This window comes from Zonotrichia leucophrys, chromosome 1 (genome assembly GCF_028769735.1).
Source record: "Zonotrichia leucophrys gambelii isolate GWCS_2022_RI chromosome 1, RI_Zleu_2.0, whole genome shotgun sequence".
NCBI lineage: Eukaryota > Metazoa > Chordata > Aves > Passeriformes > Passerellidae > Zonotrichia > Zonotrichia leucophrys.
Window position 1 is genome coordinate 43,167,489 of NC_088169.1, and position 27,295 is coordinate 43,194,783.

At 37.7% G+C, this 27,295-nt stretch overlaps 1 protein-coding gene across 7 annotated transcripts in view; it reads right to left on the reverse strand.

The window, feature by feature from the left end:
* The window catches only part of GPC5 (glypican 5), a 593,323-nt gene that overhangs the window by 96,727 nt on the left and 469,301 nt on the right, over window positions 1–27,295 (reverse strand). Inside the window, exon 8 of one of the 7 annotated variants that reach the window (XM_064712838.1) lies at window positions 8,779–8,812. The exons of the other annotated variants lie outside the window; for them this stretch is intronic. Coding sequence (XP_064568908.1) covers window positions 8,805–8,812 — 8 coding nt within the window. The 3' untranslated portion in view covers window positions 8,779–8,804. Of the gene's footprint in view, window positions 1–8,778; window positions 8,813–27,295 lie in introns of those variants that run through there. 7 annotated transcript variants of the gene reach the window in all.

The window sequence follows — 27,295 nt, forward strand, 5'->3', positions numbered from 1 at the left end:
TCAAATGGCATAATAAGTTAGCATAGATGAGTAACTCACAAAGCATACTCAGCAAGTGCCATTTTGCTACATGAATCACTTGCAACTTTTTAAAGATTTACATTATCAGAAATAATTACACACAAAAAATTAGAATATGATTCCTTCTATCATTTGTGGGAGTTTCAGCAAGTTTCTGAACTTCTGAACAACCTGTTTTGTAAAGGTTAGGTAGGTCTCATGGAATATTTCTGTTCTCTGATGAGATGAATCATGATGAGATCTGATGTGTTAAAATATCTGAATACAAATTGGAAATGCAATTCTTGCTTGATTTATATGAAAGAGGTAATTGACAGAAACATATCTAAAAGCGTTTGTTTAAATAGACATAAAATTCAAAGCACTCCTGCTATTTTCCCTTACATGCCTCACAAAAAAGTAGCAAAAATAGAAAAAAGCTCTGGTCTAGAATGGATATAATATCATAGGAAGACACACAGCTTGACCTATAAGTGCTGCAGAGTAAATAGTGTCTGACCACTGTTCTTATTGTCCCTTTTTGCCTCCACACTTTTAAAATACTTGACTGTCCACAGCTGGTTACTGACCAGCTAGTGTTTGCAGCATCCCTCTGGGAAACAAGGGCCCAGCTTCCTCTTCCCAAATCAGTGCTGCCACCACATCAGTTTGGCATCAGGAGAGGTTTGTGACTTCTGTCTCCATCAGAGAAGCCGAAGCCTGATCACCACCCCCATAGATGGGTGGCTGCAGGTGCGCTGAGGAGCCTGGGTCAGCCCCACGTCAGATGAGCTCCTGTTCTTACTCTGCTGTTGTTAGACCCATGGTGGCCACACAAAAGGGAACCACTTTTTGGAGGTGCCTTTTTCTCTGTGGTAATCATTTGACAAGAGCAGGTTTTTATCACTGTGTTCTGCTAGATCCTCCCATTACGGAGATTATGGTTCTTAACAAATCACTCCAGCAATCTGATTGCATAATCATAATTACAGATTATGATTATGATGACAGCTTCAGTGCTGAATTTTTTATTTCAGATCTACAATGGAATACCTTCCTTAGAAGTCGCATCATAAGAGTCTTCAATTTTAAAAAAAAGAAAGAAATAGTCATATACCAGCAAGACACAGAGAAGGGAGGTACAATACCAAGAATTTGGATGCTCCTCAGCAAAACTGTCTCTGCCTGGTATTATCTTTCCCTTACTTACAGAATGTCAGCCCTTCTTACTTGTAGCAGTCAATCAAAATGAAATTCAATAGAATATTTTTTGTACAGTAGAAGTGAGACTTTGAGTCATGTACTTTTATTTTCTTATAGCTTTTTCTTTGGCCAAAAAATCTGAATTCATTTTAAAGTGGAATTTAATTTTGAGATGAAAAAACCCAAAGATTTTGTGCTAATGTAAAATTGTGCATACTGAATTAAGTAGGACTGTAATGAATTAATTCTATATACCACATGGTTAAATTTTATAAGTTTATTAAGCACAGAATCTAACTGAAAATAGTAAATGTATTTTAAGAATTTTTTTATTCTCATTTAGCACGTGCCTATTCATCAATGTTTTAGCTATATTTTCAAGATTTGTTGCAAGATTTCTTCCATCTTCAAGCAAAACTAAAATCAATATTAGGAGTTACCTAATGACTGTATATATAGCATAAGCATCATGAAATAATATAAGGAGTGAATAAAAAAATCATTTAACAGGTACATACAAAAACCTTTTCTGCATTAAATCAGGCATTTCAGAAATATTTCAGATGTTTTAAATAACTACCAACAAAAATATCTTTAGTGTTTTGTCACTTTAAATTCTCTTATGAGCTGTAATTCACAGCAAGGGTACTCAAATAAAGGTTGTGATATCACACTGAGCACTTGGTAGAATTTGAATTGGCCTTTGAAAAAAATGAAATAAAACTTATGGTTAACAAAGATGCTTGTTTCAACATTTCTATGTTTTTACCTGTCATTCAACTGGTAGTCAAGCTGAAATAATCTGATTTTCTGAGGGAGCCTTACTTTTAAGGAAATGAGCACCAAGACGCAAAAACTTAACTTTGCCTTATACATAGTGACTTCTGTTAAGACAGAACATATTAGACTTCAATTTATGCTAACCAGGAAAGCCCTTTGCCCAGCAAAAAGGGAAACCTGGGGTTAGGCAGTGTTTTTTGTGATTTTTTTCAGATAATTTTTCTAGATCTTTCTCTAAGTCACTTCACAGTTTTCTCATGCAAAATATACATGATATCCATACGCAGGAATCTTTATGCAAATTCTGAAAATGCACAGCTGGAACAGGTATTATAGTCCTAACCAATGCTCTCTTCATGCATGTTGACAATGCTGGGTGGAGCAGAGATCATTGCTGAACTTCTAGAAAGCAGGCAAAGGCACAGGTAGAAAGAACATTAACAGGCCTGTTTGCTGCTGTCCAAAACATTTGTGACAGCAGCAGAGAAACCTGCCTCTGTGCTCAGACCAGTGCCTGAACAAGGAAGGAAGACAGCATGATGCTCCACCAGAATCAGACAGTCCTGAGGAAAAGAGAGGCAAAAATCCATGCAGAAAGCCCAGGCACCTCAATAAACACACTGAGCAAAATGGCTGTGATTAGTTGAGGTCATGAGGAAAGGCAGGAAAATGGTTAAGAAAGTGGAAATCTGTCAATCGTACTCACTTGGCTGGTTACAACAGTACTCAAACTTTCTGTTCATCACCTTACTCAGGATCCCTTGGACTTCCTCAAGACTACAAGCTGTCCTCCCAAACACTTTCTCAGGTACTGGCACAGCATCCCTAGCAATGCAGCCATGCTTCCCAATCTCCTCAGGTGCAGGATCAAGTCACAGGTGCTCTTTTGTTCCTGTGTTGGCTTGCCTTTTAGTCTATTCACATAGATCTTCCTCCAAATCTGAATGACATAAAAAAATTAGTATTTTTTCTTCAACCAGGTCTCCATAGCAGCAATAATAGAATTTTCAATCAGCTGGTGCTGCTCTGGATGCTGGTGGCCCTCATCTAAAACATGTAAATAAATTTATCCTGGGATTAATCCTGGGCAGGAAACCCACAGAAAAGGGAGAACAGAGGTGAGGCGCTGAAGAATCAAGAAAGAACAAGGGTTGTGGGCAAAATATTTAACCAGAAATATCTCCTGCTAACTTCAGAATGAGGATTCACAGCTCATGTGAACTTTTTTCTTTGATGAAATCTCAAAGCACTTTGTCAAAAAGGAGAGAAAATGCAGAGAGTTTAATTACTGTCTCCCAACACAATAGGTAGAAAAGTTAGGTCTTCTGAATTGCTTTTCACTGGTCAGAGTGGATTGCAGTAACAATGCAAAGAAAAGATATGTATATTAATCGGTGCTTTAAAGGAATTTATTCCCAGGAGATAATTTCACTACCTTTAAACTGAGGTAATAATAACTGCTGCTCAGTTCTGACATATGTAACAGCACTACACTTAAGAGAGATTCATTTGGCTGGTATTATCAGATTAAATGGCGTGTGGTCATTGGTAAACAGATGTAAAATTTCCAGCCTTTCAGCTGTAAAATGAAAATGGAGAAATAAAAGTGAAGTGAACAGGATATTTAACTCCTGTGCCCTTATTTCTGAAGTGATGTAAATGCAAGATATATTTAAAATTTTCAAATCAGGACATTCCATTAACTGGAAAAAACAATGACTGTGAGGAATCCATTATATACTAATATAAAAGTTAGTACCAGACAGCACTTACAGTACAGAAGAAAGAAAAAAAAAAAAACACTTAACATATGTTCTCAGTGTAAGCCATGTGACTAAAGGGAAAAAAAAAAAAGTGGGGACATATGGTAACTGCCTTCTGAATATGGTAAAAGTAAGTTGAAATAACTCAGGACTGAGATGGTGAGAAGTCCCATGAGGAACCAAGAGTTTTAATTCCTTGTTTCACCTCTTTCTTCTTGCCGCTGCTTTTAGCTCAAATGCACCATACATGCGAACTCTATCAGAGTTTCTTTAGTGGAGGTATAATTTAGTATAATGACTCTAAAGGATGTTTTATACTGTCAAAATAAGTCCAAAGAGGGAAATGCTGAAAACCTGAGGCTTCCATTGGAGGGAAGCTGCAATTTATAAATATCTTAGTTGAAAAAGTATCATGTTAGCTCAATAAACAAATTGCCCCAGAAATGCTCTGACTTTGTGGCATCTTCTTTTCCCCAACAGAAATACCCTCAGCAAAGAAGAAACAACTACATCCAGCATGTGGACTTCAGATGCTGGAATTTATATATGGACAATATTAGCTTGTTTTCATGACAGAAGATGAAAGCAGAACAAGCCATTGTACGTGGTGTTGTGAGAACAATTGAATGCAAGTGGCAGTGGGAGGCCTCTTTGAGGGCTCAGTGGGGTTTCACCAGCTGTACCTGCTTTCTAGTATTGCAAGAAACTCATGTGTGTGTGTTCCAGCACATGCAGAGGCATCCAAAGCATACCCTCTTACATATGGACCAACACACTAGGAAGAGCAGTTAGCCTTTGCCCTGGACGGAACTTTTATTTCCTCTTCTTCACTCCTTGGATGAACAGACATATTTTTAGATCATAATGCCAACTGCTTCCATTGAGGAAAGAAAATTATTAAATGAAAAACCAGTCAGCCTATCCATACTTAGCATTTTTTCTGTGTTAAGAAATATAGAAGCACTCTACCTTGTCAAGCAGAAGCAGTGAAGACAATATGGAAATAATGCATTCTTCATTATTCCCTCAGAAAGGTTTTGTGAGTAAAGTGAAAATAAGCTGTAAGAAAAGGAATACAGGTTTGTCTAAAAAAGTGCATGAGACCACAATGATGCCTTCTATGGAAAGTGTTGTACTTTTCTAACTGCTCTGGTCAGCAAAAAAACCAAACCCTCCTATTATTTGCCATTTATATGGTAGTAGATAAAATGTCAAAGTCATCTGAAGAGTCCATGTCCCAAAGCTCTTCCAAATCAAAATAACTTGTGACCTCATGAAACAAATACTAGAGAAAATGGGTTCTGCACTGTTGGCTTACACTTTAGGCAGTTACTTTTGAGTCTATGGACTGCACAGACTGTAATAGATATGGCATACATAGCTTATTCAGAAAAAAATTCAGCTTTTACTAGTCTCCATTAATGCGATATAAATAGAATCTGTAGTGAAAAAGCTGAGTGCTCACCCCCACATTTAAAAACACAATGTATTAGTGAAGCTACAAAATACTTTTTTTCAGTGTTTATGTTGATATTTTTAGAAAACGAGATTGACTATATAGTTTGCTGCAAAATTTCCTTATAACCAGATGCTCTTTTGAGACCAGAATCCTGCTGACTGGCACAAGAAGCATCTGGCCAGCTGTCAGCATTGATTTGGCTCAGTAGAAACTGGCAGCAATAATAGAGTGGAGGAAGGCAGCAATTACACTAGACAGTAACCCCTCCAATTCCAATAGTTGGGAGCATAACCAAATACCCTTGACATCTGGTAAAAAAAAGAGCAGATATAATGTTCGGTTTCTGCATTAGTGAAAAAAGATTTCATAGAGTTCCGCCAGCACTGCCTTGTCAGCACCCTAAAAAATTACTGCAGGAGTTACAAGTGGAAACCTGAGAAAAAGGATATTGAGAGAGAAAGAAAAACAACCTGTGCTTCCTCCCTAATCCTTTTTACTATCTCCTTCATGCATAAGCCTTCACATGTTTCATTCTGTGACTATTAATGACTCATATTTGCAATGTCTTTGAAAACATTTTTTGTAGCATTTTGGACTTTGCTTAAAGTACTTGAATCCTCACAGGACAGAAACCCCATCCTTTAAGGAGAAATAGGCTGGAAGGATTCTTTCTTCTGCCTTCAGTTAGAGCTGGCACCAGCTGCAGTCAGCTGGCACGCGGTGACTGCATGGCAGCAGGTATGTGTCATTTGTTTGTTGTCAGCTCACACTGACATTAACCAGACTGCAAGGTGAGAAGATGCAAGGGGAAAGAGGAAAGAAGAATAAATCCACAAAACCTGTCCCCCATCTTATTGAGTTTCTTCTGTTCATACTTGAAGGCCATTCTATTTTCTGGTATTGCGAACACTTGTATAAATATATGGTTATTTCATCTGTAAAACTGAAAGATGTCGAGAGGATTTTAAATAACAGAGCTCCTGAAGACAGCAGGAATGTAAAATACCACCATATTGTCTTTCAGAAATCTAGGCCCACCACACAAGCTAAAGTGAACTATTTCATACTTAACCAGGTTTCACTTTGTTGCAGAGCCAATAGCAGCATAATAACCTCACTGAGAGCAGGTACTAAAGTGCAAGAGACTGCAAACTTCTTCTTGTCTTACAGGAAGGGAGTACTACTCCTTCAGTGGAAATAGTACTTTTTTTTTTCTGAGAAATATAACGTGGATGTTGCTAAATTCCTTATAGAGCAAGCAAAATTTTAAAACTCACAGAAAACTTAGGTAAATATGAAACTTAGGTAAAGAACAAGATTTTCATCTCTAAAGAGCAAATTTACATATTTTAAAAGATAGATAGCTTACAAACCATAGATATTTTATGGTAGAACTATTCCCCTACTGCTGTGTATGTGAATTGTTTTACTTTAACAAATGTATCTCTGTTATGCAAACAGGCACACATCCCATCCATCTCCACTGAATCCATAAGTAGCACACTAGTATTTTTCTTGGCTGCTAATTTAATATTGCTTTTCACTAGAATAGCCTGAATGGTTCTAAACACTCTTTCTTTACACATAAGTAGCACACTAGTATTTTTCTTGGCTGCTAATTTAATATTGCTTTTCACTAGAATAGCCTGACTGGTTCCAAACACTCTTTCTTTACACATATAGATGCCTCATTCTTTGACAGTCATGCTGGAATAACTGCTTAAAAAGTCATCAAGAAAGGCAGTGAACCAGCCTGCATCCCTGAGGTCTTGTTAATGGAGACGGTGTGCTTTTCTAGTTCTACTGCCATTGTCATGAAGACTTGGTGTTTTCCATGGCTAAGCATGAAAGGGGTTAGATACTACTCAAAACCTCATTACTGTTATTTATTGGTACTAAAAAGTCAAAGAAAAATTACACCTGTCTTGTTTAATGTCATCTCTTACTATGCTTGTTTACTTTAGCTGCTAAAATGCTCATGGCAGGAAGCTATCATTGCATTTCTTTCCAGGGCAGAGCGCACTAAAAGTTTGGATTGACTCTGCTATGTATAATAACTCATGTGGAAACCACAAAGGCTTCTCCAGACTGATAAAAATTAGTGTTATCTTGAATTAATGGGATCTCTGAGCGTTCGCAAAAAAATTTTACGTGCTCAGATTACAAAAGACTGAATTTTCAGTTACCCTTTCACAGAATTAAAAAAGATTAAGGTTGGAAGGGACTAATGGAGGCCATCTGGACCAATCCTTTTCTCAAGCTGAGCTGCTAAGAGATTGTTGCCCAGGACCTGCTCAGGAGGCTTTCGAAGATCTCCAAAAATGGAGAATGCACAACCTATGTAGGCAAGCTGTGCAAGTGATTGATCAATCACCCTCATCATCAAAATTATTTCCTGGTGTTCAGAGGGAATCTCCTGAGTTTCTCTTTCTGCCCACTGACTCTGGTCCTGTCACTGGGCACCACTGAAGAAAGCCTGTCTCTGTTCTTTTCACACCCTCCCTTCAGGCTTTTGTACACATTGATGGCATTTCCACTGAGGGTTCTCTTCTCCAGGATGAGCAGTCTAGCTGTCTCTGACTTTCCTCACAAATGAGACACTTCTGACCTTTAATCACCTTTGTAGCCCTTCAGTGCAGACTCTCCAGTATGTCCATGGCTTGTGTTACATACAGCCTGTATGAAAAGTTCAGCAGGTATTTAGTATGCAGTCATATTTAAAAGCTGAATATTATTACAAAGATGTTATATATGAACTTTTAAAATCTGAATAAATTGCTTGGAGATTAACAGACAGAAAAACAAATGTCAACCAAAATACATAGCACCTAGATGTTCTGTAATCTGATTTTGGTCTCAGGTTTTAGAGAGAAAAAATGGTGTAGAAGAGGACAGAATACTATGTCTGATTTTTTTCTGGAATGGATTCTGTTAAGGCAAGAATAAAAGTGTCCATTCACACCCTCTTAATGGATTTAAACCATTGGATCAATAGTAAGGGATAAACTAAACCACTTAAGAAGGTATTGCATTAATAAAATCCTTTGCACCTGTCTCTGTAAAAGAGGATAAACAGAGCAGAGTTTCAGTGGGTGATTAAGAGAGCATCAGGTTGCAGAGAAAGGCTTAAAGGGGACAAATTAGCCTTTGCTGTACATGGAGATAAGGCACAGGGCTGCAAGACTGAGCTACACATTACAAGCTTTTACAGGCAGATTAAAAGGTTTCAGGTTTTTTAAAGATGCCAGGGGGATACCACATGACAAAATATCTTGAGGCTGTTTATATAACTAATAAAAAAGATGGTAAACTACTGTGCTGCAGCTACCCTTAGGGCTGCTCGTTGATCTTATTTATTGCAGCCAGAATTATACTTGATTCATAGCTGTTCTTGTATTCATTCTGTAGAAAGCCTTCTGGGACATGTGGGGAAAATGTGAGGATTCAGTATGTTTTTATTGCATTTTAATATTAAAACGTACTAGTTGTAATACTTTTATGAGCTTGTTAGTTTATAAATACAGTCTAGCCACAGAATCCCCTGTGTTCATGCTCTTCACATTCTTCTTCATTCTCAGATGGCAGCTGTCTTCACAGTTTCACTGAGCTGTGGACCAAGAAAGATATTTTATCACCTAGTCTCACTTCTTAGAGGTGAATATACACAGAATTTTACCCCTATGTTGTCTCAACTGACTGTATGGGGTTATAACAAGCAAGTGCTGAAAGAGATCTGTCTCACTATGTGTATCACAAAAGTTTATTAGGTAAGGTACAGACTAACAGATCTTGGTAAATATATAAAGGTGGTTCAAAAAGAGAATGAGAAAATGGCAGTAAATGGACAATTATCACTGTGGGACAAGAACAGCAATGATATGCCATAAGACTTTGTGTTGGGCCCCATATCATACAAAACATCCACAAATTTCCTGGAAAAGAGGTGAAAAGTAAAGTGAAAATATTGGTATTACTAAGACATTTGATATAGTGAAGACTGGGGTCAACTATGAAGGATCCAAGAAAGCATTTTAGGGGATTAGGGAAGAAAATAGCTAGCAAAATGCAGCCAGTGTAGGTAAATATAAGGTGATGTTTGTGGCAAAGAATCACTTTCCCTTTTTAATTTTGAGTAAATTTTTATCAGTCAAAGAAATGATCCTGAAGTTAGACCAGAGAAAATCATTAAGATATTAGGTGAATCTCAGTAGCGATAACTACTGAGTTTTTAGAAATGAAGCATAGAATTAAAAAATGGACAATGTTATTATAAAGCTGCATAAAGCATTTTGCCTACTGTCTGTACTCTAAGTACCCAGAAAACAAAATGATAGAGAGGAACTGGATAAGGTTAAAAGAAGGACAACAAAGAATATGAGAAGTATGTGACAGTGTCTTTACAAGGAATAAATAAGTAGTCAGGGACTCTTCTGCTTGAAGAAGAAATGACTGAGGGGGAAATGATAGAGCATGTAGAAAACTGATCTGTTGTTCACTGCCCCTTGACAGCAAAGGCAGTAGTAGGCATCAAATGAAGCTGTCAGCTGTCAGGTTCAAAACATGGTTACAGATAGACTGTGTATCACCTTGACACAAAGTATTGTGGATGATAAAAATGTAAATGGGCTTGTAGGAAGACTAGAAAAATTCATGTCAGAAAAATCCATACAAACCTTTTCTGCCTCAGGAAATCTTGTAGGCTTGAAGAAGTATTACCATATGCTGTTGGGTTTTTTTCTCTGGGCATTTACTTTTAGTACATGTCAGAAAAAACTCTTGTGCCAACTTAATCTTTGGTTAATCTTTTTTGATGTCCTAGTTTCAATTGCACTGTGATGCTAAAATCTCCAAAACCTAACAAGACAGCTATGAACAAAGAATTAAGACAATAGAGGCATTTATTGAAAACAAAATAATAAAACTCATTTTCTTCTCCCTTTTGAATTGTCTTGAGGGTACTGTTTCACCTAGAGTTGTCTTCAAATCACCTTATACCTATAGGATTGCTTTAGGGATAAAAATTTGTAGTCTAATACAGGTAATCACTCTTACTCAGCCAAATTTTCAGTCAAATGTATTTTAGGCATTTGAGAAATTAATGATAACCTCATATTTATGGGGCAAAGAAATCAAACATCTTCTGACTTCAACTCTAGGTGACATGAAAGAGTACAATCATAGGGAAATCACTCAGTGGTAAGCAGGGCATGAGATTCAACCTGCCCTACTATTAAGAGTCAGATGTTTACACCTGAGCTATATGTGTCTAAATTACCACCACATTCAACAGACTCAAGGAATACCTCCATGAGGTGTAAGGGAATGATTCAATGAGTGGGCTATTCAGATACATAGGCCAAAGGATATCATGCCATTTTAAGTACCCAGAGGCATTTTCTCAGACATGACAGACATTATGCTAGACCTACAACAGAGCTGTATTCTTCTGGACTCACAGCTGGAGGCTTGGCAGCACGTGGGAAAGCATCTCAAATGTTTAAGCAACTTAAACACATCCTGTGTGTTTCCCTGATGATGATGTGGTCAGTCTCTACACTTATCAGCAGTATCAGCTGTATTTTCATTCATTTATAGAGTAGCATAATAGATGAATGGAATAGTTCCAATTTGACAGGAAGTTACAACAACCCTTTAGTTCAACTACCTGAGCATTTCAAGGTTGACCAAGAATGCTGAGAAGGGCATCTCCTAATCAGTGGGGCATTGCCCAGGATTGTCTAGGATGCTTTTTCCAGGGTTTACCATTCCCACACATTCTATCATCTCATCCTAGGGAGGAGAGATCAGCTCCTCCCTCTCCACTGTGCCTCCCCAAGAAGGTAGGGGGAAGTATTGGCCCCTCAGCCTCCCTTCTCCAAACTAGACAAGCCCAAAGTCCTCAGCCACTCCTCACAGGACATGACTTCCAGTCCTTTCAGCAGAACTGCTGCCCTCTTCTCTACACATTGAAGGAGTTCAATATCCTTCTTAAATTGTGGGGCTCAGCACTCACACAGCACTCTGGGTGAGGCTGTACCAGTGCTGCATACAGAAGGCCTCAAGCCTCTGTTCTCCCAAATTTTACTTTTGCCCAGCCTTACTCTGTCCTAGGTACAGAATCCAGCATATGGATTTGTTAGATTTCATGCTGATGCTCCAATGTATGCAGATCACCCTTGCAAGACCTTTTGTCCCTCAAGGATGCCAACAGGAGCTCCCAGTTTGGTGTTGTCAGAAAACTTCCTAATGGCATATTCCATTGTCCTGCATCCAGATTGCTGATTGAAGAGGACTGGCCCCAGAACTGAGCTCTGAGGAATGCCACTGGCAGCTGGTCACCAGCCAGATGTAGCCCCTCTCACTACAGCCCTTTGGATTCTGCCCTTCAGCCAGTCCTCCACACATCAGTTACAGTACTAGTAACAGGTGTACATTTGCACATGGATAGAAAAATAGACAAACCCATAAAAACTATAATTCTAAACATCAAAAATGCACCTTTGTTTGACACAAAATCCCAATGTGATAACATAAAATGTATTTTCATATTTCAAAATTTATTGTAGATACTTTAAATATTCTTAGAAGCAATGTAATGAAGCAGTGTAATGAAAACATTTTCTGAAAATGAAGTAAGGATCATTGTGGTACTTGCTGTTAGGATACAATAAACCTTAACATGCTCAAAATGAAATAAAGAGATATAAAAGCCATCTCATAATTCAGTAAGGCATTTATAATGAAATATGCATCTTTTAAATAAAGAGAATGCATTAGCAGTAGTTAATATGTGAAAATTATTCCTTTCTAACCTGTTAACCTGTTGTAAGTTATGCATGCTTATAATGTACTAATTTTTCCTGAGTCATTGACAGACAAGCCTTTAATACACTTTGATATATCTGTTTCTGATTTAAGCCTTTCATCTTCTGCAGTTAAATCAAGACTTCGTCTTGTGTAACATTTTAAAATGGCAAAATTGTTTGAAATTGATACTCCTTGTTTTAAAAATATTAAATATGAAGCTTAGAACACATTTTTAAATTATTTGTAGCAGGAAGATAGTGCAGTTGTACTTTGAAAAGAAATTTTTGTCATCAGTTTCATAGTAAGAGTCCAATTTTCCATTTCTGAAGGATACATATCATGTTGTTAAATTTTGAGATTCTGATGTCAAGATGCTCTGGCATACTTCCTTCTGATTCCTTATGAAAACACATAATGTTTGCAATGTTCTTTATTTGAACATACAGTCTTCACTTGCCAAAGTAATAAAACCACATTTATAAAGCTGCCTTGAGAACATTGGAAAACTATATAGAAATCTGGAATATGTCACCTTTTATTAGGTGACTTTGCTGAATACACCCACAAGTTCGTGTCTCTTTTTATGAGACATCGTAATTTATGGCTTTTACACTTTGCTATAGATATTGCGTATTAGCAGGCCTGGAAAAGCCTTTTGTGGATTAAGGTGGATGCAGAATTTCAGGAACTGGATTTCAGGACTATATTTCTGTGATAGGATTGCCTGGCGTGGTGGAGAGACAGATCTTTGTTCTGCCCAAGCCCTTGAAGGGTTGAGATGCTCTTTGTGAGGCCTCTCTTAGAAGGATCTGTAGAGACATTTGTCTGCCAGGGCAGCTTTTGCCACTGCTTGACAAGAATGTGTCAGAATTAAGAGTGAGGAACTTGTAGGAGTACAGAGAGGGGCACATGCTATACAATATGTTACTATGTTTGTTGTATGCAAGATGTAACATTACTGAGTGAGTTGGGTTTTCATGTTATTTTTCATCTTATGCTTTTTGTCTAGAGCCTGCTTTATGTGTGTCTCTGGTACAGTGAGTTAAAAGGTGCAACAAGGCAAAGAGAAAAAGAAAGGCTTCATTGCTTTACATATAATTTGAGACTAAAAATCACAGATTTACTTATACAAAAGAGGTATTGCAAAAATTTATTATGTATTCTTTTTCATAGTGCTGATTTTTTCAGCCCTATTACTTATTAAACTATCCTAGACCTGATATATTACTGGTTTTATATATTTAAGTAATTTTTAATAGCGGGAGTTGCTTATACAAAGAGCACCCTTTGTGTTCTTCACTGCTGGTTTCCTTTTATAAATTGCACCTCTGATTTTGCTCATCATATATTAAGTTGAAATTATGTCTTCCTGATTTCATTCTTCCTGCCTCAAAGGCCACTGAAGAAAATGTAGGAATTTCATAGCTTTCCTGTTGCTGAAAAGTGCACAGGGACTAGTATTAGTATTTATCTTCTGTAATATATGGAATAATCAGGGAAGTAGCTTTCCTCTCAGCCTTCCCACAGTAGAAGACTTAAAATTAAATGACAGCAAGGGGATACCAAAACAATTTTGTTACCAGTTTCACCAGTACAATATTTGCATAAGAACTTAGAATTAATTTTCACTATGACAGGGATTTGGGAAAATAACTCCACAGATTTTTATCTCTTTTGACATCTTGGACTGGCTAGGTATCACTAAGTTATGAATAATGGGGTTTTTACCAACATTGCTCTTTCTAATGGAAAGATACAATAAATGCCAAAAATGCACATTTCTCTTATCTAAGTCAGTAGGTACTTGAATCCTAAAGAAGGAAGGGAATTAGTGTTATTTTGTGTGGTCATAATTATGGCATCATTTCATGCTGAACTGCCTTAACATCAGCAGTGCTTTAACAACATTACAGTTCTTTTATGGTATCTGTATGGTGAAAGGTGGTAAAAAGGATCAGATACTTCTTTTATTTCAAGTGATTCTGCTTTAGGGGTTGGAAAAATTTGAGAAGTACAGATTAACTGAACTGCCCTATAAGGCAGATGAACAAGAATTTTTTGAAGGATGTGAAGGGTGTTCATCTCTAACAATTTTATATATCATAATGAGAATAAAAGATTAAAAGAAGAAGCAAAGAAAACAGGGAAGGGTGGGATTAACCTTATCCACTCTCAAAATACATATTATGAGTCATTGACATCTACATACAGATTAATTGTTTTCATTCTACTATATTCTTTCAAAAAAAGACTCCTGGTTTCAGTTCAGTTATGCTAAGATAATAAAGTCACCTGGCAGGGAAGATAACGTGAGTCCCATCCAATCAATCTCATTAAAAATTTTAGTGGTCAGTGCATCTAGTTTGAGAAGAACAAAAATGAATATGGATAACAAGTACATAAAGCTGTAAATAAACAATCTAAATTACTCTCAGAAGCATTCTCTACATGTTTTGCCCCAGCATGTGTAGGAGTGTGCAAACATGAACCAAACCTGATGAGGAGCAATTAAATAATTAAGTTATATAGACAGTCACTGGACAGTGTTTGAGCCTGTTCACAGGCCCTGATACAGATATGTCTAAAGATCCCTCCAGACTAGAACTTGTCTCCAGAGTGTGTCCAAGTACAGTGACAAAAAAAGAGATTTTGAAGTTAACTGTAACTAACTGCACCTAATACTGATGTGGAGTAACCTGTACCCTGTTTTCAAGTTGTGAGTGGCTCCCTTAAGACCATACAAAAATTCTTTCAGAACATTCCATTACTTGAGTTTGTGTTGTGAAGGATGAGAATTTAACAGATTTCTATAAATTTCTATTACAGACAAATACCTCTTGATAATTTGGGGTACAGATCAGTGTGATCATAAACCAGCATAGGGGAAAACACAATTGCAACTTATAGGCCCAGTCAGGTCCTGTCTGCCCTGTCCCACAGGGTCTTATAAGGGATAACAAGCTGGGGAAATGTCATCTTTTTGCTTGACTCAGTAAAGCACACTGAATGGCTCTGTGCAACCTGGCTCAATATGTGCTAGAGATAAAAATAAGGGGGTTCATTTCATGATACATGTATATCAATCACTCCTTTTTGTCAAGATGGGTCTCATTGAAGAGGTTTTACCTTTTAGAAATGGACTCAGGCTAAATCTAGCTATTTGAATAAGAAGTTCTTAACCCATTCTTTTGGATGCCTCTGATACAAAGATATTCCATTCCATTTCATTGACCTTATTTTGCAATTAGCTTTCCTTACATATGCACTCTCATTAAAAAGAAACCAGATACGCATTTGGAAAATGCTAATAAGTAAATGATATTTCTATTTGCTCCATTCTGAAAAGTAGATAAGGAAGAAATAGAGCTAGAGATAATTACCAAATTTCAATATTTATAGAAACCAGGCACTTGTGTAGATAATAAGACAATTCTCAATGTGCTTTGATTATGATGAAGTGCCAGTTTTCTGTAAATATTGAAATAAGGTAATTATCACTTGAACTATTTATTATTTATCTGGTTTCAAATCACAATGAATACAGTCAAACTGCCATTTTTTCACAGGAATGTGAAGCTAAAAATAAGTATTGTGTTAACCTTTTATATACTTTCTTTTTTGAAGTAGTTTGAAAAGTGTTTTAAAAGATGTGATGACAGAGAATCTCTACATACATCAGGAAGGACAAATTTTTAAAGTTAGTTTTTAAGTTAAGACAGAAGGCTTCTTAAAAATGAACTATACAATGAGTATTAAATCTCTGATCTCACAAACACTTACAAAGATAAACCTATTTACCCTATATGTGGACAAATCTACTAAATAAAAGCAAAGGACATGTCCTGAATGGTTGAGTTCTGTACTTTATATGCCTGCAATTACATTAGTCAATCTGAAAAGCATTAAGACTCTTTTAAAACAAACTGCCTTTGTTGTTCTGCTAATTTTATGTGAAGGCTGTTTCAGAACCTACATTTTTGGAAAGACAAATTTTAATTTATCCTTAAAATAATCCAGAGTACTCGATAAATATTTATTCTCATGCAAGTATTACTAAACACATATGTAGACATTTGCAAGAATAAATCTTGGCTTGTACTGCACAAGGACTATATATTAACTTTGTTTTTTATACAGCTTTAATTACAAAAATAAATAAAGTGTAGTTTTCATAGATAAAAATACACTACAGCACTTTCTAAATGTATCTATTTTCAGAATTTTTTATAATGTATTGAGTGACACAGAACCACATGCAGATAATAATTTGGAAACATAGTAACAAGAGAAGTATTGAAATGCAAATTAACACACCAAACCAAAATTTCACTTATGATAAAATGATGCCTACAAAATATTAACCTTTATGTTATTTTAGTGTCTGACCATGCTGCACTGAGAATTATATTCTAGTAAGACAATACAGAGTACATTTATTTGGGTCCAGATCCAAAAATGTATTTTGCCCAAAGATTGGAGAAAATTAAATATTACCTCCTTCAAGAAAGGGCAGAAGGAGGACTCAAGGAACTCAGACTGGTAAGCCTCACCTTGTTCCCAGGGAAGATGATGTAGTAGATAATTCTGGAAACCATTTCCAGGCACATTAACAAAAGGAAAATCATCAAGAGTGGTCATTGTGGATTCTTCAAGTTTAAGTCATGCTTGACCAACTTGACAAACTTCTATGATGAAGTGATTGGCCTGGTAGATGAGGGGAAAGTGGTGGATACTACTTGGACTTCAGTTAGATCATTGACACTGTCCACCACGAGATGTGCATAAAGAGGCTGTTTATGTACTGGCTGGACAAGGAGACACTGAGACAGACTGAAAAGTGACCTCGTGGCTGGGTCTGAACACTGGTGATTGGCAGTACAAAGTCCATTTAGAGTGGTGTTCACCAGGGGACAATACTGGGTGCAGTCCTGTGTGACATCCTTAGTGATGCAGAAGATGGGTAAGAGTGAATGCTCAGCAAGTTTGCTAATGACATCAGACTAGTTGGAGGTGCCAGTTTATCAGAGACACACACTGCCAGCCAGAGGGACTTAGACAGGATGGAGAAATTGGAACAGGAACCTCATAGAGTTCAGCAAGGGAAAGCACTAAGTCCTGCACCTGGGGAGGAACAACTGGCACATGCTGGAACAACCAGAAAGCAGCTTGGCAGAAAAGGACCTCGGTGTCCTTCTGCCATTAGGCTAAACATGAACTAGGAATGCGTCCTTGTGGCAAAGAAGGCCAACGGTATGGTGGGCTGCCTTAGCATGAGTGATAAGGAAGCAGGTTAAGGAAGGTGATCCTGCCCTTATACTCAGCACTGTGCAGCCACACCTGAAGTCCTGTTTGCAGTTCTGGGGTTCCCAGTACAAGCCATGGACAAAACAAGGCAGTCCAGCAAAGGGCCATGAAGATGATGCCAAAGAGGCTGGAATATTCCTCTGTGAATAAAGGCTGAGAGATCTGAGACTGTATAGACTAGAGAATAGAAGGCCTGTAGCTGGATCTGATTAATTTTTTCAGTGGTGCCAGTGACAGGAGCAGAGGCAATGAAATCAGAAAATGTTTTTGGGTTGTGAGGGTGACTAATACCCGTCATAGACTTCCCAGAGAGGTTGTGAAGGTATTCAGAATCTGTCTGTACAGGGTCCTGGGCAAGCATCTTTAAATAGCCCTGCTTGAGCAGGTGGGTTGGTCCAAAAGATCTCCAGAGGTCCATTCCAACCTCAACCATTCTGTGATTATGTTTCTGTAATTTTTAAGCAAGTAAGGGAACCAGTATTATGTCATATCAGACAAAATAACAAAAAGTTTCCATCCATTGAAAATCAAATGTGTCTTTTTAAAAAAATATGATCATGATCTCTTAAGATATGCTTGTTCAAACTTAAACTTACAGCAGAAAGAAGGAATATCTGAAGGCTAGATGCCCAGGAATGCTCTCTCAGAAAGGCAATTAGCTGTCATGGGGTCTGGAGTCCTCAGAGTGCTGCCTGTGCAGGGATTGTGCATCATCAGACTGTGTGAACTCTTCTGCACTCAACAATGCTTCATTTTTCTCAACAATATGCTATCCCTCCTCAGCTTCTGAAGAGCAGCAGTGTGGGATTCTCATCTTACTATCAGTGGGTCCCTTGAAAGCACAGTCAGATTGGTTGTGGCTACATGAGGGTTGGACATCAAACAGCCTTGATCTAGCATTTAAAGCAAAGGTGTCAGTCTAATATGCATAAAGATAACTTGAAATATTTTTCCTGTTTGTTTTCCATGAAAACCACAAGACTTTATAAGAGAATCTTTCAGAAATAGAGCAAGACTAATTTGCCAGATAAAACCTTTCAAGTCAATAAGATATTTCATTGAAGAACACTTAAAAGTAAATATAATATGCCTACAAGCTCAGTGCCATAAGATCAATTCCCTTTGAAGAAAAACTGTGCTTTTGTTAAAATTAGGAAACTGGTAGACTCTATAGCTGATTCTTATGAGATTCTTTTGACACATGCTTTTTTAGTTTCTGGCTAAATAGGGCAAGTGTTTTGATGTCACAGGTGGGATTCATGCATCTAAACACAGGCAGATAACCCCAGGGTACTCAAAAGCAGCCCAAAGCTTGTTTTATGACGGGGACACTACTCACTCTTAAAAAAATGAATGAGTTTAAACAATGTACTGGAGAAAGAAATAAAATTCTGTGGTTATTATATGCAAGTGGTGGAAGCTTCCTTGAAAAAAAAAAAAAAAGAAGACCAAACAAAACAAGAATTAGAGTAAAAGAATACTCTGATACTCTGATTATTATTATCACATCTTCAGCAGTTAAAAACCTGAGAGTTTAAGTGATTTATCCTAACCATTGCAATAACATCTTAAAAACAATTAACAGATTTTTAATATATACTGTATATATATTGAAAAAATTATTAGGTAAGCAATCTGTGGGATGATGTGAAAAATTACATCTACAAAACAGCCTACACTTTTTTTTATCTCCTGTCTTATACAACAATTTTTCTAAGGCTATGTGGACTCAATAGCTTTTCCGTTTCTGCCTTGTAAATGCATGTGCCATGGCTCATAGGCACATGTTGGTGTGCATGTTGTTATGTACAGCTATTTAAATTTTCATGGGGGAAAAAAGACGTATAAATGTGTATATGTTCAGGGGGAGGTAGCATAACAGTGCTGCAAGGATGTGCACTTCAATTCCAGAAAAAAAGAATGCAGAAGAGGGGTGACTCAACACTGATGAAGATGTGAGCATAATCATGGGACAGACAGGTGTATATTAGCATTAGCTCTGCAATGCTACAAAAAGGAAGCAATTCTTACTCTTGTTTAAATGGTTAAAGTCCTGGTTCCACATGGGCTGCCTACAGCTGGTGTTTGTGTCAGACCTTACCAACTTCAGACAAGGATCATAGCTGTTCACTGCATGTTTCTAACACTACAGCTTACCACAGAATGTATATTATTAAAGCACACATAGAGCATACCATACATCAGCCAGAATCAGAATCATTATTTTTACAGCATGTTGCTTTTAAGTACAGTAAGGCAAACAGGACAGGTATGAGTAATGACATTAAAGCAGATAGGTAGTGTTCTGTTCATATGCTTCATGGCTAAGAAATTTTGATTAAATGCCTCTGCAATTATTTCAAGGCTTAGAGATGTCTATCTGATTTTCTTTTTTTTTTTTCCTATCTGCTTTTCTTTTCAGGTGTCTATCTGCTTAGAAAATGCAAAGCTTAAGAATCCGTAGAATAGTACTACACTGTGACTTGGGAGTTTCCATAACACTGAGGAGAAAGGATATTTTTTTAACAAAGTATCCCCAAGTTACAGATTATTTAGATGGATCCAAGCTGCTGAATTTACATTACTTCCATTTGCCAGATGTATACTTGACCTTTTGTGTTTGTTCATGTGCATATGTTACATCCAAAATATTAATTTTTCTAAGCATGCACATGAGGCAAGCGTAATAGGCAATATTTCTCTGGGTTCACTCATAGGCACCAGAGAAACTTTCTGGCTCAGTTCCCTCCTTTCTACATTAACAAATCTAGACACGATCATACATATTGGCCTAAGAAGTAAAAAGGCCTCTCTCTTTTCCCTGTTTGTAGGTGAGGAAGTGAGCAGGATAAGGCAGATTCAATGTGCACCATCTGATGGAGCTAACTGAGCAAGCAGTCTTGCTACAGACAGACTTCAGAAGATATGTGCATATGATCTGCAAATTAAATTGCTTTAAAATAGTGGTTGTGTCTCTATAGCAGCATCAACTTGAAAATTAAAGCAGAAATAGCTATTGATAAGCAAATCTTACATCAAAATTTTCTGCCTCTAATTTATTGCAACAGAAATGTTGTAGGTATTGTATCCTATATTTTTTAATATAAAATAAATTTTACTTATTGATTTTTCAAGGTTATGTTATAATTGTACGGGTTCTTTTTTGTAAGAATAAGTGTGTGGTAAGGAATCAGAAATTTTCTCATTGCTTTCTTCACTGAAGACACAGGAATTTTAATTACTTGTGCCTTGGCTTTGTATTTTTTCTGCATAATAATTCAGTGAATCAACGGACCTATGTATCTTTACTGAGAATTAAAAATTTCAGTCCCATTGAATCAGATGATTTCTTCCTTGCAACCTTCTCTTTAGCCTATGCACACTGTGACAGTTAGAGGCCTCACTAGCAATTTATCTATTCAGACCATGCTGTCTAAAAAGGGAGTAATACCTCCAAAAGGGAGTATAATTATTTCTGAAAAAGCCACACATATAGTCCAGAACACTTACAAAAATCTTTGAGCTGACTTTTAAAAATAGTTAGTAAAAGCAGAAAGGTAATTTGTGGATTCTTAGAGGTAATTATATGTACTCAAATACCTACTGAACAACAAAAATGCAGCTGTCGAGAAAGCTGAAGGAGGTAATAGTAATAATAACAAACTGAGTAAATTAAGGAAGGTACAGAAGAATGGCGTGGTAAAGAATTCAGAGAGCAAAACCATTTTTGCTGTTCCTCTTACATTCCTTCTAGGGAACCTTCATGCTTTCATTATCTGCCTGAAATGACTGCACACAAATGCAGGCTGCATGGGGAATAAACAAGAAGAACTACAAATCTGTGTGAGGCAGAATTGCAGAGACATGGGAGAGCTCAGGTGGCTGGGGGGCCATATACTTTCATCCATACTGCCATGGATGGCCATATACTTTCTAAAAAGAGCTTGTCATGAGGTGAAGTGGTAGAGCTGCTCTTTGTATCAGAGAACAACTGGAATGCTCTACCCAGGCACAGATGAAGGAGATAACAGCTTATAGGTAAGAATTAAAGGACGTCCTAAGAAATAAGGGTGACAACTTTTGTGGGTTTTCACTGCAGTCCAGCTGATCAGGAGGAGGAGGTTGATGAGGCTTTCTGTGGACAGCTGGAATTTGCTTTGTGTTCATGGGCCCTGGTTCTCCTGGGGGACATGAACCCCTCTCATATTTGTTGGAGGGACAACAAGGCTTGACACTCAGGAAATTCCTGCAGATTACTGAAGAAAACTTTTTGGTGCAAGTGGTAAAGGCACCAGTGAGGAGAGGTGTGTTGCTGGGTCTTATACCAACAAGCCAGGAGGGACTGGTTGAAGAGTGGTGATTGAGACAGTCCTGGCTATTGTGACCATGAGGTGGTGGAACTCAGGATCCTGCTTGGAGGAAGCCAAGCAATAGCTGGGACTAGATACCGACATTTACAGAGAGCTGGCTTGGTCTCTTCAAAGACCTACCCAGAGGGATCCCTTGTGCTAGGGCTCTAGAAGAGAAAGAGATCCAAGAGAGCTGGTTATTATTTAGGCACCATTTCCTCCAAGATCAGGACCAGTGTATCCCAATGATCAAGGAATGAAGCAAAGGGGGCAGGAGACCTTCATGGATGAATAGGGAACTTCTAGTCAATCTCAAACAGAAGAAAGAAATTTATGGGATGTGGGAAACAGGAGAGACCATGTGTGAGGAATATTGAGCACTGTCAGAATATGCAGGGATATGATGAGGAAGACCAAGGCCCACTTGGAATAGAGTCTGGCAGAGGACATCAAGGACAGGAAGAAGGACTTCTACAAGAACATCAGCAGCAAAAGGAAGATTGAGGAAAATGCCGGGCTGCTGCTGAATCATGCGGACGTCCTGGTAAGGGAGGATACAAGAAGGCAGAATTACTGAGTACCTTCTTTGCCGCAGTCTTAACTGCTGAGCTCAGTCCTCATGAATCCCAGATCTCAGAGGTAAGAGAAGAAGACTGGAGAAAGGAAGAATGCCCCCTGGTTGTAGGGTTTGTGTTATGGGTTGGCTAGGCAGACTAAACATCCATATATCCATGGGCCCTGATAGGATGCACCCATGGCTGCTGAAGGAGCTGGCAGATGTTTCTCTGCAGCTCACCAAATCTTTGAAAAATCATGGAGAATGGGAGAAGTACCCAATGAATAGAGGAAGGCCAATGTCATCTCCAAGAAGGGCAAGGAGGATACTGAGCAGTCGTTGTCACCCCCATCCCTGAAAAAGTGATTGAGCAGATCATTCTGAAGGTCATGACCAAGGATGAGGAAAAGAAGGTCATTGGAGTAGCCAGCATGCATTCAGGAAGGGGAAATCATGCTGACCAATCTCATAGCTTTTTATGGTAACATGGCAGGATGGGTCAACAAAGACAGAGCAGTGGATGTTGTCTGCCTTGATTTCAGCAAGGCTTATGACATTGTCTCCCACAACATCCTCATAAGTAAGCTCAGGAAGTTTGGGTTAGATGGACAGAGAGATGGACTGAGAACTGGCTAAATGGCAGAGCTCAGAGGGCTGTGATCAGTGGAGTAGGATTTTGTTGGAGTCTTGTAGTCACCTGCATTCCCCAGGGATAAATACTGGGCAAGGGTAGGATCCTGCACCTGGGGAGGGATAACCCCAAGTGCCAGTACAGGTTGGGGGTTGTCCTCCTAGAGAGCAGCTTTGCGGGGAAGGACCTGGGAGTCCTGGTGGATGACAAGTGAGCAATTAATTGGCAGTGTGGTCTTCTGGCCAGGAAGGCCAGAGGTATCCTGGGATACATTGGGAAGAGTGTGGTAGGCAGATCCAGGGAGATGATCCTGGCCCTCTACCCAGCCCTAGTGAGGCCGCATCTGGAGTGCTGTGTCCAGTTCTGGTGATCCTCAATACAAGAGAGAAAAAGAACTACTGGAGAGGGTCCATTGGAGACCACAAAGATGATGAGAGGTCTGGAGCCTCTCTTATGAGGAGAGACTGAAGGAGCTGGGCCTGTTTAGTCTATAGAAGAGAAAACTGAGAGAGGATCTCATCAATGCACATAAATATCTCAAATGGGTGTGCCAAGAGGATGGTGCCAGACTCTTTTCAGTGGCAACCAGCAACAGGATGAGGGACAATGGCCATGAACTAAAACAAAAGTCTAATTTCAAATGAGGAAAAAATTCTTTAGTTTGAGGGTGGAAGAACACTGGAATAGGCTGCCAAGCCTCTGTGGGTCACCGAGTCTTCCTCTCTGGAGATATTCAGAACCTCCCTGGATGCATTCCTGTGTCTCCTGCTCTGGGTGACCCTGCCTTGGCAGAGGTTTTGGACTGGATGATCTCCAGAGCTCTCTTCCAATCCTAACAATTATGTGATTCTGTGTTAATATATTAAAATGAAAAACAATAGAGTTCTGTGTGACTCGACAGCTTTAATTTTATTACAAGGTTAAAGGCAGCCAAAATCTCATTTGAAAATTTACATATGTGGCCAGGAGGTTGTAACCAAAACATTTCTCTTGGTTAACTCATGTATGTGAAGAAAGATCAATGGAGATGTATGGCTGATTTTCTGAGCTGGTGCTTGCTATGGTCTGTTTGACATCTCCTATAAAATTCTAATTGTAAATCAAATTAATCCAATAGTGAGTTCAGTTGCCTAAGAATAGGTTTTAAGTGAAATTTTAGAGATTCTAGGGTGTCCATATGGCTTCCATCTGTGTCCCTGGAGGAATATAAAAGAAAGTTCATAGTCACCACAGGGGAAAACTAAAATGGCAACTGACTATTTTCAAGCTTATTAAGACCTATTTAATATTTATGAAAAAGAAACCAAATACCAGGAGCTTCTTAGATACACATAGACATCTCTCATCCTATATTGTGTGGAGCATATTCTCTTTCTACATCCCTTACTTTGATTTACATAAATTTCTGGAAGTGTCATGCCCAAACTCTAGACCATGTCTAATAACTTGGGCATCTCCTAAACAGAATAGTCCTAGGCATCATAGCTGTATTGATAATATAGGTAAGTGGTTTGAAACATGGTATAAATAATAAACAGCTTCCTTGAAATTTAGCCTGCTAGTTCTAACAGTTGAACTAGCCAAAAGTGTAAATATAGTCCTGCTTCCCTCAAGGTAAAATAGGGTATATTATAAAATCTACTTATTCCCATGTGATTTGTATGAAAAAATTAAATTAAGTTTGTCAATGTCATAATGTTTTTTACATTTATAATTTGCATACATCTTGAGGACATTTCAGAGAGGTGAAAAAATATACGCAAATACCATTTCTAACAGTCAATAAGGAAAGACAGACAATTCTAGAGACTCAGAATAGAAAACTATTGTAGAAGTTATTAACTCTTTCTTCATTCATCTAAAGGGGAGCCTGAAGGATCAACTCCTTGAGACTAGCCCTGGCCCCTTTAGTCATGTCTGTACTCATATATAAAAGAGGAAGGAGGAACATCAAGCAGGGACTCTGAAAAAGTTCCTGGCTTAGTCCTGGTCCTTCTGATCATGCTTTGGGCAACACTTCAGGCACAGTTCAAGGGATTCTATTTGGCAGACATTAGCATCTATGGGCAGTTTTGGTCAAAGCTGGTATCCTGGCACCATTGCCAGTCTTCCAACACCATTATAGCATTCTTTGCAACTTCAGCTGTTCCAATGTCTCATGCCATGTCCAGAACACCCCTCACATGTCTACTCTGCCCTCAGTTTCATGTTGTGAAAAAATCTCACTGTGGCAAGCTACAGGAGAGTATTCATATTCCCTTATTAAAAACAGTACACACAAATGATAATTGTAATTTTTCGAGTCAGAGGCAGTCCAGGGCTAGATGCTATGAATGGAGATCACAAAAAATGTGATTTTCTTCCATCTTCAAGGAAAAAACTCATGTGCTGTATCCATCATGCTCAAATGCTGTTAATCCCCTCGTTTACCTTCCAGGCTACTCTATTCTTGATAAAGCAGACCATTTATATCACTCTTGTTCTCCTTGTTTATAATGTGCAAATTATAAGCACTTGTGCTACCCTGATTTCAGACCTTGTGAAGGTGTTTGCAAGGCTGTGTCCAAAATTACTGCTATCATTTCTTCCCAAAAAGCTCATTTGAAGCTGTACCTTCTACAGATGGTTTGATTTGGTCCCTGAACTATTTCAACAAAGCACATGTCTATTCATAATATCTCAGGTTTCTATTTGGAGAATAAATGTATACAGGTATCTATTAAAAATTAGTAACAGAAATACTGTATCTTATCATCAAAATTGTTTTTAAAATATAGACGTGCACTTCTTCCCCTTTTGCCTTCATAATATCTCTCTTCCTATTAATATATTTATTTCTTTAGGAAACATAACTTTTCTTGAAGTTTCATACATTTACTTCCAAAATATATCTATGTGGGGACAACACTGTCAACCTTTGTAATTGGATTTTTATGAAAGAATAAACATACTACACTGAAAGAGGCAAGACATAGATTGTACTCTGAAATTCTTCCAATACTCACCTTATTCCTTTAGTTTCCTCTGAAGTCTTCTCTTCAGAACATGAGCATATCAATATAAGTAATCCTGTTAAACTGAGTAGAGGGCATGCATGGCAATCACATCGTCTCACTTCGATTTGAGATTTCTTAATCTGAATTAAATCTGAAACTTAATTGAAAAGAATGTTCCCACTTTAATACTCTTCTAATATCAAATGCTACTTTTGTCTTTGATTTTTTTCCCACAAAAACCTTTCAATAAACAACAAAAAAAAGGGTTTTGGTTTGTTTGTTTGTTTCTTTTTAAGTGAAATGGATGGTGTTTGTTAAATTTTAAAGATGGAATTTTACTTACTTTATGCATACACTGTCAGATTTGACTGACAAAACATTATTTGAAAGAAGGTCGTAATATAATGAAATTATTACTGTTGGAGATTCAAATGGAGATGGGATGAAGAAGTATGCCAAACACTTTTATTTTGTTGATCAAAAATCAGATAAATATATATTTCTTTGGAATTTTTGTGCACTTTGAAGCACTGGAGTTGTTGCTATGTTCTTTTATTGTCACACTTTTGCAGTTTTACAAAACTTTACTAGAGATTCGACTGCTCCTTTGTTTTGCAAGACTTTTGGATAAGAGAATGGTTCTGCAGGGTAAGTAACAGCAGGAACTGGTTTTTTAGTATTTGTGAAGTTCCACTTCCTTGCCAGAACAGATTGAACTTCAAAGCCTGACTAAAACCACCATACACAGTTTATTTGTTTGCAAGATATAAAAAATAAAAGCCAGAGCTCGGGTTGCTACAGTGGTATTTCAAATAAATGATAGTGACAGCCAAGTATTTGTCAAAGGCTGAATATGCTTTTTATCAGCCAAACAATTTCTCAGTTCCTGAAGTTAGTAATTGATCGCTAACTTAACTGCTTTATTGATGCTCAAACTGTCACATTGTATCCAGAGCTCAAGAAAAAAAAGAATTCATATTTGTGGATCTATTCCCTCTTTTAATTTTTTTTTAATACTCAGTGTTTTTAATGGTTGCCTAATCATAAATTCTAGTCAGGTTCCTTTAATTGGTTTTTGACCTACATTCTATTATGGGCCTGATTAACAATTCCCTAATCAAAGTTGCAAAACATTCTTCTTTGTGTTCAATAATTTAGATATCCATGTGGGAGTTCTATTGTTGCTCTTAGTCTCACTGTGAATTTAGTTCATTCTGTGCATGTAGTCTTGATATTCACTTGAGCAAAAATAATTTCAAACTCAAAAACCCCTTAATACATCCAAGAATTCAGAGAGTCTCTAAACTGTACTTTTTCATTGTTAAAGACACCTACAAATTGAATCACTGTGTATTTTGCTAATTAGCAAAATGGCATATTTGTTCTACCAGAAGCTCCCAGGACCAAGTCTTAGGATGATTACTTTTAACCATGTGGCCAGAGTGCT